Source organism: Saccostrea echinata, unplaced genomic scaffold (genome assembly GCF_033153115.1).
Source record: "Saccostrea echinata isolate AGI-Se365-2 ecotype Australia unplaced genomic scaffold, CSIRO_AGI_Sech_v1 ptg000016l, whole genome shotgun sequence".
Lineage (NCBI taxonomy): Eukaryota > Metazoa > Mollusca > Bivalvia > Ostreida > Ostreidae > Saccostrea > Saccostrea echinata.
Genome location: NW_026889765.1, coordinates 18,344,364 through 18,362,647, shown reverse-complemented (window position 1 = coordinate 18,362,647; position 18,284 = coordinate 18,344,364). Strand labels below are relative to the sequence as shown.

At 30.4% G+C, this 18,284-nt stretch overlaps 1 protein-coding gene and 1 long non-coding RNA gene across 2 annotated transcripts; one reads left to right on the top strand and one right to left on the bottom strand.

Moving 5' to 3' along the window:
* Nucleotides 1–302: 302 nt before the first annotated feature.
* LOC133188975 (uncharacterized) lies at nt 303–17,282 on the top strand. Its single transcript, XM_061324436.1, has 4 exons — nt 303–438; nt 646–718; nt 1,230–1,377; nt 16,186–17,282. Exons 1-4 carry the CDS (start codon nt 366–368, stop codon nt 16,228–16,230), a joined length of 339 nt encoding a protein of 112 aa, XP_061180420.1. The 5' UTR covers nt 303–365; the 3' UTR covers nt 16,231–17,282.
* On the bottom strand, nt 3,026–4,425 carry LOC133188974 (uncharacterized). The gene is made up of 3 exons (XR_009721364.1): nt 4,323–4,425; nt 3,629–3,733; nt 3,026–3,358 (listed from the first exon to the last, which is right to left on the bottom strand). It is a non-coding gene; the product is annotated as an uncharacterized LOC133188974 (long non-coding RNA).
* Nucleotides 17,283–18,284: the final 1,002 nt, after the last annotated feature.

The following is an 18,284-nucleotide window of genomic DNA, read 5'->3' as shown; positions in this document are numbered from 1 at the left end:
GTTAAGAGAGAGAGAGAGAGAGAGAGAGAGAGAGAGAGAGAGAGAGAGAGAGTTTAGTGCTAAGTAGGTCAAGACAGCCGATTTAACCAGCTACAAATTAAACTTTTCTTACTGTATAAATACATCATTATTATTAATGTTCCTACAGGACGTTAAATCAAGATGATATATGCACGTTTTCAATACATGCAGATATTTAGCATTTTAATACAACACGCCCACTTGTCTCCAGGTATTTAATTTCATTTATGTAACAATTAATGTATATATAAATGTACAAGGGAATCATGGGAGTCATTTACATTTCACTGTTATTGAGAGCTATTTTCTCTATTTAAAAAAGATAAGTCAGCATTTTTTTTTCAATGAAGGAAAAAAATTGTAAGCCATTAAAGGTTGTATATTATGCAAGGAAAGACAAAAACGGATTACTTAAAGGTATGATTCCTAAGAATACATAAAATTATCTTTGAAAAAAATCATTTTGAAATGAGCCTGAGAATAATCATTTATCTTTATATCTTCTACAGATATTTAATTTTTATTATAAGTGGCAAAAAATAAGAAAGAAAAAAATCTAACTCAAATTCATGAGCGACTGTGGTGGCATAATTTTTTTTTTCTCTTTTGCTTTTTCTATCCTAGATCGCCTTCGACGGCACAACTTCAATCAAATAAACGGAAAGGCTCCAAGGTGTGCTTCGAGCTCTGGAAATATGTATGTAAAATGTGTACATATACTTGTATTCTATCATTATATACAATCACATAGTTAGAATTTTACATTTTAATAGTTTTTTTTAATTGTCAAAGTTTGCATTAGTTCCAAATAGAATTTCAAACTTGTTGAAGAAGAGGGAGATGTAAAATATCAATTTTAAAGACTAAAGATGCAATTAGTTGACTATTTTGTTTGGGGATTTTTTTAAATTTTGAATTAGAGATGCGCAATAATATCTCTCTTAGATGTAATATATATTTTTTTTTTAGGAAATCGCTTATTTTGAATTTTAAAAGACAGTTTTGACGGTACATAATTTTTATGCATATGATTCCTTGCAAGCACAATTAATCGATAAATTTAGTGAAAGTCTTACCATACCTAGTTCAAATAAACACAAATTGAATTATTTTCTTAGGTGGATTTTTAAATGCACAATTCTTGATGATTTTTATCTAATCATCTGTATATGTTGATAAATGCTTTTGTTTTGTTTTTTGTTTTTCAGGGAAGTGAAAAGCAAAACTTACATAATACTGGAATTATTGATACAGTATATCAAGGAGCTTAAAAACAGAAATGTAATGATTTTAACATTGGAGGAATACAACACCAGGATGGGTGTTATGTGCAAAATTTTGAATCAACGAATACAGGCACGTATTTAAATCTCTCTCTCTCTCTCTCTCTCTCTCTCTCTCTCTCTCTCTCTCTGGTAGAAAAGGAGATGGCAAATTGGAATCACGAATGTTATTTTTGTTTGATGATATAATGCTTTGATTGTCTATGATTGCAAAATGTAAGATTAATTTGCTAATGAAAACCCGACCAATGATCTCTCACAAGACTCCTTATTTTTTTCCTAACAAATCAGTTATCTAACCTAGACAAATTGTGATGTTTGATTCATTGCACGTCATAAGGTTGATACATGTATGCAGAATCATGCAAATTCTATAAGGGAACGGTTAATTTCAAATGAAGGAATACTTTTAAAAATAAATACACCGACAATTATTTAATGACAAAGGACGGTCATTCATCTTGTCCGACTTTTCCTATTCCAATCAGTCGATGAATTTGTTGATTCTCTTCCAAATAAAAAAGTGATTTATTTTTTTTTAATCAAATGAGATTATCCTTGTCGCAAAATCAATCAAATGTTTGTTTATTTGTTTGTTTGTTTTATCGCTATTTATTTCCTTATTTGTTTGTTTTGGTATTTTTTTTATTTTTAAGAAAGTGAACATGCACTGTTACAACGCACTTTGAAAAAAAATCACACACTTTAAAATTGAAAAATTTATTTTAAGTGCTTTAAAATTGGGACAAAGTTAATGCACTTTGAAAAAAAATATTTCTTTTGAAAGTGCGTTAATATCGACCATAATAAGGCACTTCGAAGAAAATAAAAGTGCACGGCTTGATCAATATCTTTCACTAAATAAGCTAAATTCAGTAAGTCAAATATGTGCAATGTTTACAGAGAGGTTATCAGATATGGTGACAGATGGACATCTGACGACAGTTTAGCAAAAAGGTCATTGGTTATTTGATTTTATGACAATGAACAATAATGAACTTTCAGTTTTAAAATTCAATGTATCGAGGACTTGTACTTTAATTTTATTGTATTTAAAATTTTCTAGTTTTTTTTTTCTTTCAAACATGACCCTTAGGGATGCAAGAAATGCGACAAAATAGGTCCAAGTTTGTATGCTTATTGAAAATAATTTTCCCACACAGTATGATGGTCTTTTCATAGTTATGTGATAAGTATTTAGAAGTATGAACAAATTAATCATTCCCCCATAATAGCCTTTTTACAGTCATTTGATTAGTTTTAGAGATATGAAAAAGATATTTCTGAATTTAATACCTTTTTTTGATTTTTATTGTATTTGATTTTGTAAAGCTACTTTGGCCTAAGTATAGTGAGTTGGCTATTCCCAGCAGGCATTTCAACGTTGAATCAACGTTGAATTTTGGTTGCATATGAAAGTTGAGGCAACGTTGAGACATCAACGTTGTTTCAACGTCAATTTTCAACGTTGAATAGACGTTGAAAATGGGTTGAGCTTTGATCGATTTATAGTTGATTTTTGGTTGCAAATGAAAGTTGAGGCAACGTTGAAACTTCAACGTTGTTTCAACGTCAAATATCAACATTGAAAAAAGGTTGAACATTGGTTGAAATTAGGTTGACTTTTGGTTGAAATTTTTTGGTTGTACAAATGTTGATATTTGGTTGAAATCACGTTGAAGTCATACTGAGTTTTGCTTTATAAACAAATACATTTCACATTCTAATAAAAGTTTTTATTCAAGTTGCGAAATATGTAAGTTGTAATTCAGTATTAAGATTCTGAGTAAATTTATTTTAAACTGTATTTTAAAAACAAAGATAAATCCAGGATCCAATCACCGAATCTCAAAAATCACTGTTTAACAAAATTTATCTTCCTTGTGAAAAGGGGGTCACAGTAATCATATCCAGGTTCATCATATCACGCATCTGTCTAAAACTAAGTTCAAAAAAGTGGCGGATCCATTGATTTTAAATCACGCGCATAGTTACATGTAAGTCCCACAAAATGACTCGTCAGTCGGAAAGAAATGAACAGGAAGCTCCATCCTCTAATGCAAAACATATTACCAAAAGAAATAATGATATGAAAGTCATTTATTTGATAACTTGTTATTTCAAATGATAAAAATATACATGAATAATAATAATAATAATAATAATAATAATAATAATAATAAAAAAAAAAGACAAAAGTTCTTATACTTGGAATTAATGAAAAGAATTATATTTGTCACCGTGTTAAAATTCATAACTGTAACAGTATGATTATAAATAATTATTACTGAAGAAAAATGTTAAGAACATGGAGGTGTACATACACAATGTTGCATTCCTTTGTAATTTTCACGGGCGATGGCTCTCATCCAATCAGGGCATCAATTACGTCTCAAAGCCGCCGGTGGTTGATGGAACCTTACGGCCAACTGCAATTAAATTTTATACTATTTTTTAATTTCATGTGCAATATTTTATTATGTATAATCATAATAAGGTTGGACAACAGGTACTGCCTGTATAAGTCCTCTCCATAATACAAGGTCATACATTTACAAGTAAATATTAGTTTGCATATCATTGGAAAAATAAATATATACATGTGTATATTCAAAAGAAATTTATAAAAATAAGACAAAATAAATGGTAGAAAATTAATTATAAGTGAGCTGGTGATACAATATGTTTGCAGTTTAACATATATGACTAACAAAAATAATACAGGTATAAATGTGAAAGTTAATAAGAACACATTAATAGATGCTGGTTCTGTGGTTTGACAATAATCTCTTTGTAGATGTAATAAATTCATGAACAAGTTTAAATACTGCAATATTTTGGTTGTAAGTAAGGTTATTGCCTCCATTCAAAATAAGTTGTAATTGTAATTGGTAATTGCGGAGTATTAAAGTTTGCATGCAGATTACAAATATGCTTACAAAACAAGTATAAAATAATGTATGGGTACTAAAAAATCTAAAATTTCTTCTGAATCCATGAAAAGGAAATACTACTTACTGAGAAGAAGTTGATAATCCAGCCTTAATCCTTGTGCATGGCGTGTAAAATACATAATATGTGAACAGCAAGAAGACGCGCACTTCTTGTCCATCAGATGAATTCAAATTTTGACCTAGATAAGCTGCAAACAACTTCTCTGTTTCGCTGCCCAGCAAGAAAATTGCATAACAAGGTTATCATGACACTGAAACTGACCAGCTAGCTAAGTTAGAACCAGTCCTTATCTGATGCCTTGAAGATAAATTTGGGGAGTGGATCTAAGTAATGTATACTGACCGGGGTTAATTGTTCGTGTGAAAACTGTTAAACCTTTTTGTAACGTGTTCAATTCAATGTTTTTATATTTTGTGATAAGAAAGATTATAGTAATATATCTTATACAGTTAACTTTTTTTCCTTTCATATAAATGCAACAAAAGCACAATCTCCGTATACATTTCTTCGCAGAGTATACGGCACGGATCTAAAAAGTCTAATTTTGATTATCAAAGACCTTAATATATTTAAAACAAATGCCTTATTTATTTTATATGTTTTATTCGAGTTGGCAGGTATTGTCCACAGTGGTCTACACAACAGTGGGGCAGCCGGCAAACTGGCACATCCCCCAACATCAACAATTAAGTTGTGCCCTCCCTGACGGGAAAAGTAGCACGCTGGGTTGACCTCAATCGTGCTACGGACACATTTCAACACAAATTATCTTTAATTATATTAATTATAATTAATTATATCAATTATATTACATAATTTTGCTTTAGATTTACTCAATATGAGATATAATTTTCAAAGTCAACATCACATATATCAACATCAACCATCACATATATCAACATCAACCACAACAAGTCAAGAATATAAATAGTTCAATGGTTAAATTGAAGGTGACGATTTCGCCAATCTGACCACTGTGAAGTATGGTTTTTCCCCGAACTCCTCGGAAGGATACTGTATTTGGCCCAAAATCATTCAAAAGGTCCTAAACGGAAATAACAGGCAATCCTGATCAACATCGCTGGTCTCCTTCAACGGCACCGCTAATTTCTGAAAAGACAAAAACAAAAAACCCAAAGCAGAAAAGAATCTCAATAACATTTCCATAACTGTCAATAAATATAGGTATAGCCAAATCATGTTAAACTATGTAGATGTACGAAAGGAGAAAGGGTATACTTAAACACCTAGCTCAAGGGTTGTGGTGGGAGGGTATTTCAAAATACAAAAATTAAATCAGATACTTTCATCACCCACCTTTCACTTTCATTGATGCATAGAAAAGGGGAGATAACCCGGAAACATAGTGACTAAGTACCGACACTGTATGGGTGGATAACAAAATTCCGACTTTACTCAATATCAGTTTCTCGCAAAATAAGAGGCGAATGATGACATTAATAACAGAGTAGAGCTTTGATAACGACGCATATTGTGAGACGAGCTCAAATATGCGGTATTATCAAAGACCTTAATATATTTAAAACAAATGCCTTATTTATTTTATATGTTTTATTCGAGTTGGCAGGTATTGTCCACAGTGGTCTACACAACAGTGGGGCAGCCTGCAAACTGGCACATCCCCCAACATCAACAATTAAGTTGTGCCCTCCCTGACGGGAAAAGTAGCACGCTGGGTTGACCTCAATCGTGCTACGGACACATTTCAACACAAATTATCTTTAATTATATTAATTATAATTAATTATATCAATTATATTACATAATTTTGCTTTAGATTTACTCAATATAAGATATAATTTTCAAAGTCAACATCACATATATCAACATCAACCATCACATATATCAACATCAACCACAACAAGTCAAGAATATAAATAGTTCAATGGTTAAATTGAAGGTGACGATTTCGCCACATGGGCACCGCAGGTGCCCACCGCCACCTGGTGGGGGTAGGCAGCTTCAATTTAACCACCCACCGTGGACCCCTAGCCTACTCAAAACCCTCAGCACCCCACCCACTGTGAATACCACTTTCTAATTGTCTCCACTACTCAATATATCTTCAATACAAGATTAAATCAATTCTTTATCAGCCATCCCTGCTGTATTAAGATAAATGATCTAGTTTCCCTACAAATTAAGTATGCCTGAAAACACCCCACCCCCTCCCTGGAATCTAGTACAAGTTTTTGTTTATTCTGCTTTGGGTCTTTTTATTACCCTAATATTTTTAGTAACGACAGGTTATTATTACTGAGGCATGAATAAGAACTAAACTAGCCTGGTGTAAGAAAAATTTGTAAATAATTTCAATCTCTAATCCCCACTTACCCTATTCTTGTATTTTTATTTATTTGTTTATTCATTTATTTATTTATTTGATTTATTCATTTTTTATTTATTTTTCTTTAAAAGTAATTTGGAAAGTTCTAAACTACTTTCTAGCTGAGATTGCAAACAAGTAATAAACAGGCACAAATCCCCTTTTACCCCCCCCCCTTTTCCCATCTGCATATGGCTGCAGTTCCTGCATTCTTGACAATGTTGCAATGACAAAATGTTAAGTGTTATCACATTCCCACTTTGTAAATTCCAGAATAAATTAAGGGATACCTATCTCCCTGCTATCTTTATTATCTAATCTGGAAAACCATTTTTGCTCAACAGTAGCTGTGCTGGTTCTAAAGGAATGAGGTCATACCACTTATTTCTGAAACCAAGCTCTGCTAAAGCCTCTCCATTTAAAATTGATTAAAACATATACTAATTACCTTCCAACCCAAGAGTCTTGAGACACAATGGAGGACTATGGAATGTTTCCAAAGTATTTGTAAATGTACATGTACTGCACCAGACATGAAGTACCTATAGGACTAAATTCTATATTCCAGACCCTTGCCCAGCTGATGCTCTCTCAGAAACTGCAACTTGTCACCTTAAACTTCTTACTTCAGGAATACTGAAACTGTAACATTAATTCGGAATGGGTTACCCCCATCCCTCACCCCAAGGCAAAAATATGGTTAAGACTGGGGGGGGGGGGGGGATATGGACTTAAATTGTTTTAAAGTTGTAAATATGCATAATTATATGAAGGCCAGCATACAAATTAATTGTCCAAGTATGAGCTAAGGCAATGGCAACCTATCCTTTATTTAATACCCTAAAATGCTAGGGAAGTTTTGCTAAAATGAATCTTTAACTCCCTCAGATTTGCCGTTGTACCCACCAGCTGATACATGGATGTAAACTATATATGCATTGAAGATGCATCTGAATAACCTTTGACATTAATATATAAACATAATTATAAAAGTACATGTATGCTAACTGCTTAGTTGAGGGGTGTACACCAATGACATATATGTAATTGGCAATTGGGTTTGAACTGACATTTTTCATTGGAGAAATGCCCATTAGATATATGCATGATATGTGTCAGCAGTTTTTGTAGAATTGCTGTCTTTAACAAACCTGTTGCCTCATTTCTGAAAACTACATACAAAACATTGCAGGAAATGGATCAGATTCTATTCAATTCAGGTCTGTGGAACAATATATGTCTAACCCCCCTCCCCCTTCAACCCCAAGAATTTGCATCTGCTTGCATAGCAGATTAATAGTAAATCTTGCCTTATGCTCAGTTTTTTTTTATGTTATATATTTAATGATGAATAAAACCAGTTTCCCAAACATATCACCTTTTGTGAGTTTAAGAACCGTGAATTAAAATTTGAACTAAAGCAATTTTTACCTGAGTTAAATTTCAAATCTTTTTATTTTATTTTTCCCACTTAGAGACACAACAGAAACCATCAAGGACCAAAAATTATGCCCCAATTTTACATAATGTTTTATTATAGCCTTTTTCCCCCAAACTGCTTGATCATTGATCAATGTTCCTTCCCAACCAAAAAAAACAAAAGATTCACATCCACAGCCCTGTCCCAATATGCCAGCATTGACTGTAACAATTTAGGAACCCTATAATTTATTCATTTGTCAAAACTAAGTTACTCAAGTAAAATTGTAAAAGGTCAGGAAATTTAAGTTGCATAATCATATTTTAAGGTTAACCAACCCTCTGATAAGACAGATAACTCAATGGCTTAACTGTGCATATTTCTAATAAACTTGTCAAGTTAAAATGTCTCCTGTGACAATTTTATCCTGAAGCTCTGCTAAAATTATATGCATTTCATTTTACCTATTTATTTATTTATTTTTTTATTTATTTACTTAGACTATTTGTATAATTGTATTTATATTTGAACCTAAAAGGCCCTTGTGTGCCTAAAAATATCAAACAAGACCAGAAGCTTTTATTACATTGAGAGAAAACTCCCATGATGAAATTAGTTCCTACATGTAAAATCAAACACTTTCCCAAGCCTAAATGAGAAATATTTTATATAATGTGAAAATAATGTAAGTTTATTTGAGTTTTTGAGGTTAACTTGAGAAGGTACAAAACTTTTACTTAACACAACTCTATAAATTTATGTATCATACCCAAGGGGCCTTAGGGGGCAGGAGAGAGAGGACAATAAACATGTTATCATTAAACCTTCACTCAATTAAAGTACAGGCTCTGTTAGAGAAGTTCATGATTATGCAAGGTGGACACAGTTTTGAAAATGACCCAATAGCCCAAACCTCCTTGATTTCCTTTATAATCTTAAAACTGAACCAATGAGCAGACACAGAATATATATCTGAAACATGTCTTTGACCCCATCTTAATTAATCTGAACCCATTTGATATCCGACAAGCAAAACAGTAGCTAGCCTTGATAGAATTTTAGCTAATTATTAAAAATATGGGGAATCCTATCTACCCTAACTGGTAAACAATTGTGTTTTTAAATTGCGATGCCCTTCTATTATCGGTCTGGTGGAGGCCGAAATTGTCCTCCTTGCCAAGCCCTATAAGAGAAGTGATATCCTGATAGGTGAGGATGCTGCTGGCTCAAATTTGACTGTATTTTGGATTTGGACAATGTACAATTCGACTTAGGGTGCTCATGCCTCCATTTTAAATAGCCTGAATTGCTCATTGTAATGCTTCCATCCAACTGATATTTATGTCTCAAATATATTAAGTCATCATTCATTCATTCATTTTAACCTTCCTAGAGCTTTGCCACTACCTGTGACAAAAGTAAATATGTGGAAAATTATATACACATCTACTTATGTTTTATTCATATACATATTATAATGCATTATTGTAATACGACATTGTAAAGCACAACAACTTGCTCTGCATGTATTTTACTTTACATGATTTTATATCACAATTAATTACTGCATTTGTATACAAATGTATCTTTTTCATCCCTCTTGGGGAGGGGGGGGGGCTTGATTGGAAATAAACCATTATTTATGTATACACTTAAAAATAAATACAGTACTTCCCTTTGTGAATTCCGCTATATAACCTTTGGATGTGCTGCAATAGATTTACTGTATTCTAATTAATTTTCAATCTGTATTTATTTACTTACTGCTTTAAAGGTACAGGGTAGCACTATCCTTGTACAATAACCTTTTTTTGTCACTAAATGTTTTCAAGTATTAAACTGATAAATATATATAACAAATCTATGTTACAGAAGCCACTGTGAGAATAATATGGATATTCCCCTAAATACTGTGGCCAAGGGACATAAGTATCTAAATATCCAGATACGTTTTTTGACCTTGAAGAAGGGTATCGAATAAATTTGAAGTTTAATAATCATCATTTTCACGATGGCTCTCTTTTTAAGATTATTCAACTAAATAACATTTTATTTATTCAAAATTTGTTGATGAAATTGGTTATTGCCATTGTTATCCCTTGTAACATGTGCCAGTACAATGGAAGAATGGGGTGGCAAATCAATCTGTTTCCATCCAATCAAATATTCGCCATCGAGCAATATAAATGTCAATAAAATAATTAATGCTACTTATTTTGCCTGAAAATTAACTTTAAAAAACAAAAATTGTGATAGACTATTTCAAAATACAAAAATTAAATCAGATACTTTCATCACCCACCTTTCACTTTCATTGATGCATAGAAAAGGGGAGATAACCCGGAAACATAGTGACTAAGTACCGACACTGTATGGGTGGATAACAAAATTCCGACTTTACTCAATATCAGTTTCTCGCAAAATAAGAGGCGAATGATGACATTAATAACAGAGTAGAGCTTTGATAACGACGCATATTGTGAGACGAGCTCAAATATGCGGTATTATATTACATTAATTTGGAATAAATTATTATTTTTATTAATTCTATAGTAACATGGAATTACAGTGAAGTATTGGACAAAGATGTCATTATTTATAAAAAGCTTATCTTAAGCACAAAAAAGTTTCTCTTTTTCATTTATGCAAAAACACTGCATTCAGAATTAATTTACAAATTAACTTTTTTGAAACATGCAATTACAGTGGAGAGTTGCATATTGATGTCATACTTCATATTAACTCATATTAAACATTTTATTACAGTTCTGTAAGCACAATTCTTTTGAATGAAATTTAAATAAATTAATTCATAATACATTTCATTCATTGTGAATAATCATGATATTTTCTAACAATGCATATATATATATATATATATATATATATATATATATATATATATATATATATATATATATATATATATATATATATATTATATATACTTCAAATTAATTCATATTAAACATTTTATTACAGTTCTGTAAGCACAATTCTTTTGAATGAAATTTAAATAAATTAATTCATAATACATTTCATTTATTGTGAATAATCATGATATTTTCTAACAATGCATATATATATATATATAGCAAAAAATTACACTGATTTAGCGTTCAATAACCCTTACTATTCTGACCTTGAAAAATAAGGCGCCCATAACCCGTTGTTTAAACATTAAATTTTCCTCACTTTTTCAACGTTGAAAATATGTTGCATCCTCGATGTTGTTTCAATGTAAAAATATTAACGAACATTGAAAGTTATTTTTAACTTCGCTTCAACCTTAAAATAACAGGAAATATCTAACATTCAACGTTGAAAATATGTTGCATCTTCAACGTTGTTCAACGTTGTGAAAAGGTTGAGGATTCAACGTTGAAACCTCAACGTTGAAACAACGTTGAACTATAGTTGCTCAACGTTGCAACCTATATTCCACCTACTTTCAACGTTGAAACAACGTTGCGTGCCTGCTGGGTTGTTGCTTAGGACAGCGATATGGCCCATGAGCCTCTCTTCTTTAATACAGATCTGATTAATGATTAATACAGATCTGTATAATAGGGTGCGTTATTTTCAAGAAAGCTTATATCATTTTTTTTTTCATCTATTTTACGTTAAGTCAATTTTTTTGAGAGAAAATATATGAATGTCACACCAGTTATAAATAAATATAAATACATATATTTATCTATGAAAGATAAAGAGTTTGACTGAGGGACCTTCTACCTGTCTTCTTGATCTAGATAAGGGTAGATCGATTAATCAGTTTTTTCGAAAGATATATAACAAAATAACACTGTCTATATTACTAAAATCTTAGTCCAGAATTTTTTATTTGCTTTATGCATATTTTTTTCAAAGTGCGTGAAGTGTCTCCATGGCCCCCCAAAAATTTTGACGTATACTCTTAACGCACTTTGAAAAAAAAATTTCAAAGTGCGTTTTATCCCAAATTTTAACGTACTTTGAAAAAAAATTAAAGTGTATAATTTTTTTTTTTCAAAATGCGTTGCCAATTTGTTTTTTTAGTTATGTATATGTATTAACAAGTAGGACATACTTGGAATTTAATGTAATTTGAATGCTCTTTATATATCAAGTTAATACACATTAATTTCATTTTATCATGTGTTTAGCAGACAAATTTTACCAAATAGGCATAATGAATTCACGAAATTTATACCTCTTTATCCCCATATTTATTTTAACATATAATTCAAAGATGAGTCGAAACATTTATCAAACAATGACATCAACGATCATGAAAATACGATTGGATTGCTATGTTAGAAATTAAATAAAATTAAATTAAATTCATAGACATATTATGTGGGTGAATTAAAGAAGAAAAACCACCAAACTGAATTTTTTTTTTTGGGGGGGGGGGGACAAATTCAACTACTTAGTTTTCAACAACATTTTTTCACTTATATCATCATATTGCACATGCTTTCCAGTTTAAAATCTTGAAGTGGCAATAGAATAGACAATTGGATTAAAAAGTTTCAGAATTTTTAGTAGCAAAATTTCTTTTGAAAAAAGAAAATATCATTACACCCTAAAAGACTTCCTAAAATACATAATCACAAGAAATTATAGTTTTTTATGCTTCAAAATGGTAAAAGGGGTAAAAATGATTAAATCTAGACCTTGACTGAGTATCTTCTCTCTTGTATATTTGACATAAAATTGGCTTTTTTGGTTGTTATTTTACATTGGTTTTTTTTGTTTTTTTTTTCAATTCTTGTTTGAAAAGTTTTAATATGAAAAATATGAAGCAATAAAATTGCCCAAAATTCACTTTTTTGTCCGTTCAAGTCAATTCTTCAAATCTAAGCCAAAAAAAAAAGAATTTTTATATACGAGTTCTCTACAAAAAATACTAGATTTTGAAGTGACCCTATGTTCTATTATGTGTTGCACCCCTGACTTCTGATATGTATTATATTTAACATTGTTTTAAAAATGATTACACAGCCCATTCTTACTTTGTAAATCAATTTGTCGTTTTGATATTTTTCATCGTTTAAGGCAGGTTTTTCATATTTTGAAGACCTTAAAACATGATTATTTGCAAAGTGTAATATATATAAATTATATTTAAAAAAAATATATGTGAAATTATGAAAACTATTCCCTGGATTGGCTGTAAAATTTCTGTAATTTGTTGATAAACATAGTGTTTTGAACATCAAATAGTATCAAACATTTTTTTCAACTTATTTTTTAGTAAAGATAGTTAAAAAGCATTGGTGATTATAAAACAGTTTTGTTGCAGTCCTGACTGCAGTAAAATTTAAAATTAAAGCATAGAACACAAAAATTCATAAAGTGTTGGCAACATCAAGAGGTAATGAAATTGTGCAATATTTATAGTCCGATACTTCATAATTAAAACAGATGAAAGTATTTAAAATTCGCTTTTTATCTGGAATTATTCCCTATTTATGCCAAAAAAACTAGTTTAAATGTATATTTAGAATATAAAATGTATTTTATAGCATATTTTCCTTTAGAGGACAAACACAGTAACCCACCAGAAAAATTCAAAATTCTACTCATCATTTTTTTCTTTATTTTTATTCTTATTAGATGATTTATAATTCTAACATATTTGTTGCACTCCTGACCAAAAGCATTGGGGCCTTTAAAGTAGAATTGTGAAGCGAAAATTACATAAGAACTTGTTCTGTTGTTTCAGTGAATATGAGGAGAAATTACTTGAATTTTATGACACTTTTTAGTGTGTTTATTTTTAACATTCATTAATAAAATCACAAAAAAGATAAAAACACATCTGAATTGATAAAATTGAAAAAGGAAGGATTTTAAAACTGTTAATAATTTAGTATCAAATTATACAAAAAGATCATTATTAATTAATGAATACTTCTAACCATGAATAGAAGTGTTTTCGTCACACAACTTGAATCTTAAAAAAAAAAATCTGTTGCACTCCTGACCATAGAAATATAGATCTGAAGCACAGACAGATCCTGTAATTGATAAATCTATTTGGTAAAAATGTTCTTTGTGTCTTTATTTTCCAAAATAAAAATCAGAAAATCATATAATGATAATAGTTTTACATGCTTGGGAGCAAAACATCAAATGTTGCACTCCTGACATTATTGGGTATGCACATATACTTGACTCTCATTAATGCTGCTTGTGATTTATATAACATTTTTTAAGTTTTAAAATGTATATCAGTTATTGTTTTACACTTTGAAAATTCTTTTTTGTCTTAATTTTCTTTCAGAATTTTACAATTGATTTTTTTTTTAGCCAGCACTACATTTTTTCTGTTGCACTACTACATGGTATAACATTTTTTTTAAATATCAGCCATGACCACAACTTGATTAAACAAAAGTTACTACAGTCCATATTTAAAGCTCAATACTTTGAATATTATCAGGAAAGTCTTTATTTTCAACATAAAGCATTATAATCTATTACACAGATCTCCAAAAAATATTGAAATTTCAAAATGTCACAAAAAGGTGTTGCACTCCTGACAATTTTAGCATCGTCTTTGGGCATAATATTTTTGTTAATTGAGATAAGAACGAAATATTTGGCAGGTATCTAGACACTATCTAAAGACATATGCTGAGACACAGAAATTTATTTTCATTGCCTGTATTTTTGGTGTGGGTTGATAAATATGCGTTTGGTCATTTGTTTTGAATTCACCCAGCTCTGTGGCAACGCACTTTGATTTTTTTTCAAAGTGCGTTAAAGGGGCCTGGACACAGATTTGAAGTTAACATTTTCTAAAATTTTCTGTATAATACCATGACTTATATGTTTCTATAGCAATTCACACGGAAATATAATAAAAGCGTGTTCTAAAACTTCTTTTATCTGGAAATCATTGAAACTAAGAATTTCGGGACGCGTTTGATTGACACATTCTCGCACTTTCACAAATTACAACTTTATCCTTTATACCTAAGAAAAGTAGAAATTTTGTTGTGTATTGATGAAAAAAAATTAAAACTATATTCCAGAAAATTCAGAGTAGAAATGCGAGAAAGCGAAACAAACTCACCAGTATTATCAGTCCGTACTCAGTAATGTGTGCAGAGTTTAACAATTTGAACACACTCGGTGAAACATAAACAATAACAACAGCTAGCAGAGCTCGTGTCCTGTTTACAAAAAAACAAATGGATTGAACAGTGATGTAAAGAAGAATGTTGTTGTCGTTGTCATTCAATTCTAAGAATATTCATACAAGTTCAATTCATTTAACTAGTTTTATTTTTTGAATACGCATAGAAATTTAAAATGTTAACAATGCAACTATGTCCAGGCCCTTTTAAAATTGTGATAAAATCAACGCACTTTGAAAAAAAATTAACGCACCACTTATATTAAGGAAGAGAGGCTCAGGGGCCACATCGCTGATCTAAGCAACAATATAGGTAATCTGACTATACTTTAGACAATGTAGCTTTATAAAATCAAAAACAGTACAAATCAGAAAAAAAAGAAAAATTACAAAATGCATAATTGATTTTTTCATACCTCTTCATACTAATCAAAAACTGTAAAAAAGGGGTCATCATATTGTATACGGACGAAACATTTTTTCATACTTCTCAATACTTATCATATACCGTAACTATAAAAAGACCATCATATTGTGCACTTGTTGACCACTACATCTACCGAAAGACTGGATGGAAATTAAAAAAAAGAAAAAACTTATGCTATTATACAATCATTTCTCCGTCAATTTTGAAAGACCCATTTCCCTCTTTTAACATTTACTAGCACCTTTGGGATCAAGACAACCCCTAAAAATTTTAAAACGTCTATATCTCAGATCCTGAAGTGACGTCATCACCGAAAAGTTCTCCAATCAGGTTCAAATAATTATTTATCATGCGTAAAATTTGCAAGAATATTGACCAAGCCTTGCACATTTTTTTCAAAATGCTTTAATATGGTCGATATTAACGCACGTTGAAAAGAGTTTTTTTTTCAACGAATTTTTTGAAAAAAAAATTTCAAAGTGCGTAAGTTTTCAAAGTTCGTTGTAACATACATGTAGCTCATTTTTTGGAAATACGTATACATTATTTAATTTCCCTATATTGTGCATTACTGACAGGTAGTTTCTGGAATCTTATTTTCAGGCGTTAGAAAAGAAAATAAGTTTTACAGAGGAAGCAACCAAGTGAAAAAAGACTGTCTAGATATATTTTGGTTTGGAATGCTCGATTTACAAAGGTACCAAGGCAATGCAATCAGAATTCAGGATTTTTTTTTCAAATAATACAAAAAATACGAAGTGATGGTATGTGTTTGTTGATGCTGAATGCCTTGATCCTTGGGATATTAGTTTTTAACAAGTAAACCCATACAATTATGGAAAACTCGACGATTTGCCACAGCTAGTGTTTTGCCTACAACAAAAATGAACAACGTTTTAATGGTGCATTCTATTAGAAAAGAAGAAACTATATACATGTATGTTATGCTGTCTGTTCTCTTTGAAATATCCCCCCTCTTGTTTTATTTTTATTTATTTTCTGGCATTTTTTTTATTATTATTATTGTATATGTACCTCTGACCGGTTTGTTGCAGTATATTCAAATCTCCCATGGTAATTGTATTAATGAAATTTGTATTAAAATCCGTTTGTGGAAAAAGTTGAACCCCCCCCCCCCCCCCCCCACACACACACAAACGAAATAGTATTTTCGGATTGGACAATTTAGCCCTTTTTTCCTTCTCAAAAGACATTTTGGGTAACTTGTAAATTATTCCCTCCCCCTTTCAACAATGATATTACATGCCTACTTGAATTTGAACTTGTACATTGCATACCGAACAGAATTTGAAAGTAACACAATGTCCAAATGATAATTTCATAAGTATTTAATTTGATTTACATAAATTTACATATCAAAATAAATTACATAAACTACTTAATTTGATTATGCACATCTGTTTATTTTGAGGATGTAAAATTTTGATGTAAATTTCAATGCAAATCGTTAGATTCAAGTTTGACCTTTGTGTTAACCAGTGCAGTATTTTTTTCTTAAGATCATCTGAAAATTTATATAATGTATCAATATGCATGTAATCTTTTTACTGAATAATCTCATTAATGTTGTATATACTAGACGCATTTTTGCCGTTATCCTTATGAATTTCAATTCATTTAATTTGTCTGAACATTTTTCTCCGTCTATATTGGTATTAATTTACATTACATCATATGTATATTTGATTTGATTTGATATATTTTTCACTATAAAAATTTAAAAAGGGTAAAATGAGGCTAAATTTCTAGGAGAATTGTTTAATTAAACATGTGTTTATTGTTGTTTTTATAAAAGTCTGACGATTTTTTTTTTTTTTTTTTTTTTTTTTTTTTGGTATCCGTAAATTTAAATGTATCAAGAATCATGGAATAAAAAATGTGAAAAAAATCTATATATATAACTACGATGTAATTTACAGAATATGTCAAGAATGAATTACTTTTTTAATACTGATTTTGTTTTTTAATTATTTTTACCGGTATAAGCCGTAATGAAAATCTTAAAATTGCTGTGAACTTCGCTAACATGAACAAACTTGGAAGCTTTTTTCCATAAAAAAAAAATTGGTTGCTAATTTTCTATATATAAAAATCGGTATTTAGTAATGTACATATATTAGATTTTACAATATAAGATTTCTATAGCATGTCGTATGTTTAAGACATATTCAAAATAAATTTTTAAAAAAATCGAAAGAAAAAAAAAACTCAGAATCACCATTACATTCATCATTTTTCTTAAAGTAGCAAAGATGTTGAGGAATTTTACAAATAGATGAATTTCATATTTGAGATTTCACTTATGCCAGATACTAAATTGTGAAATATCCCTCGTGTGGCGCAGTGTGTTAGCGCTAGAGTCGCTCCGAAATGAGTCCAAGGTTCGAATCCACTGTGTGACGCGGACTTCGGTCCTTCGGATGGGAGCGTATAGACCGAGGCCCCGTAACTGAGATTATTCCATTTTGTGATATTACATTTTGAGTAGGAATCAACGTAGAATGTAATAATGCAAAATGTAATAACAGCATTCTTAATCATAAAAGAATTTCAAAATTTTCAAGTTGAAGACTCAAGTCCACACCTTACATTTTCTAAAGATATTGCTTCCAAACTGTTCAATTATTAACAAACCTTACAGTGCTTATTTAGATATTAAACATCCAAAACAAAATCCACTT

Coding starts and splice junctions, on each gene's coding strand:
- LOC133188975 (XM_061324436.1), top strand. CDS start 366: ATGAAGGAAAAAAATTGTAAGCCATTAAAGGTTGTATATTATGCAAGG. Junction 719..1,229: donor GCTTCGAGCTCTGGAAATAT/GTATGTAAAATG, acceptor TTTGTTTTTCAG/GGAAGTGAAAAGCAAAACTT. Junction 1,378..16,185: donor TTTTGAATCAACGAATACAG/GCACGTATTTAA, acceptor TCTTATTTTCAG/GCGTTAGAAAAGAAAATAAG.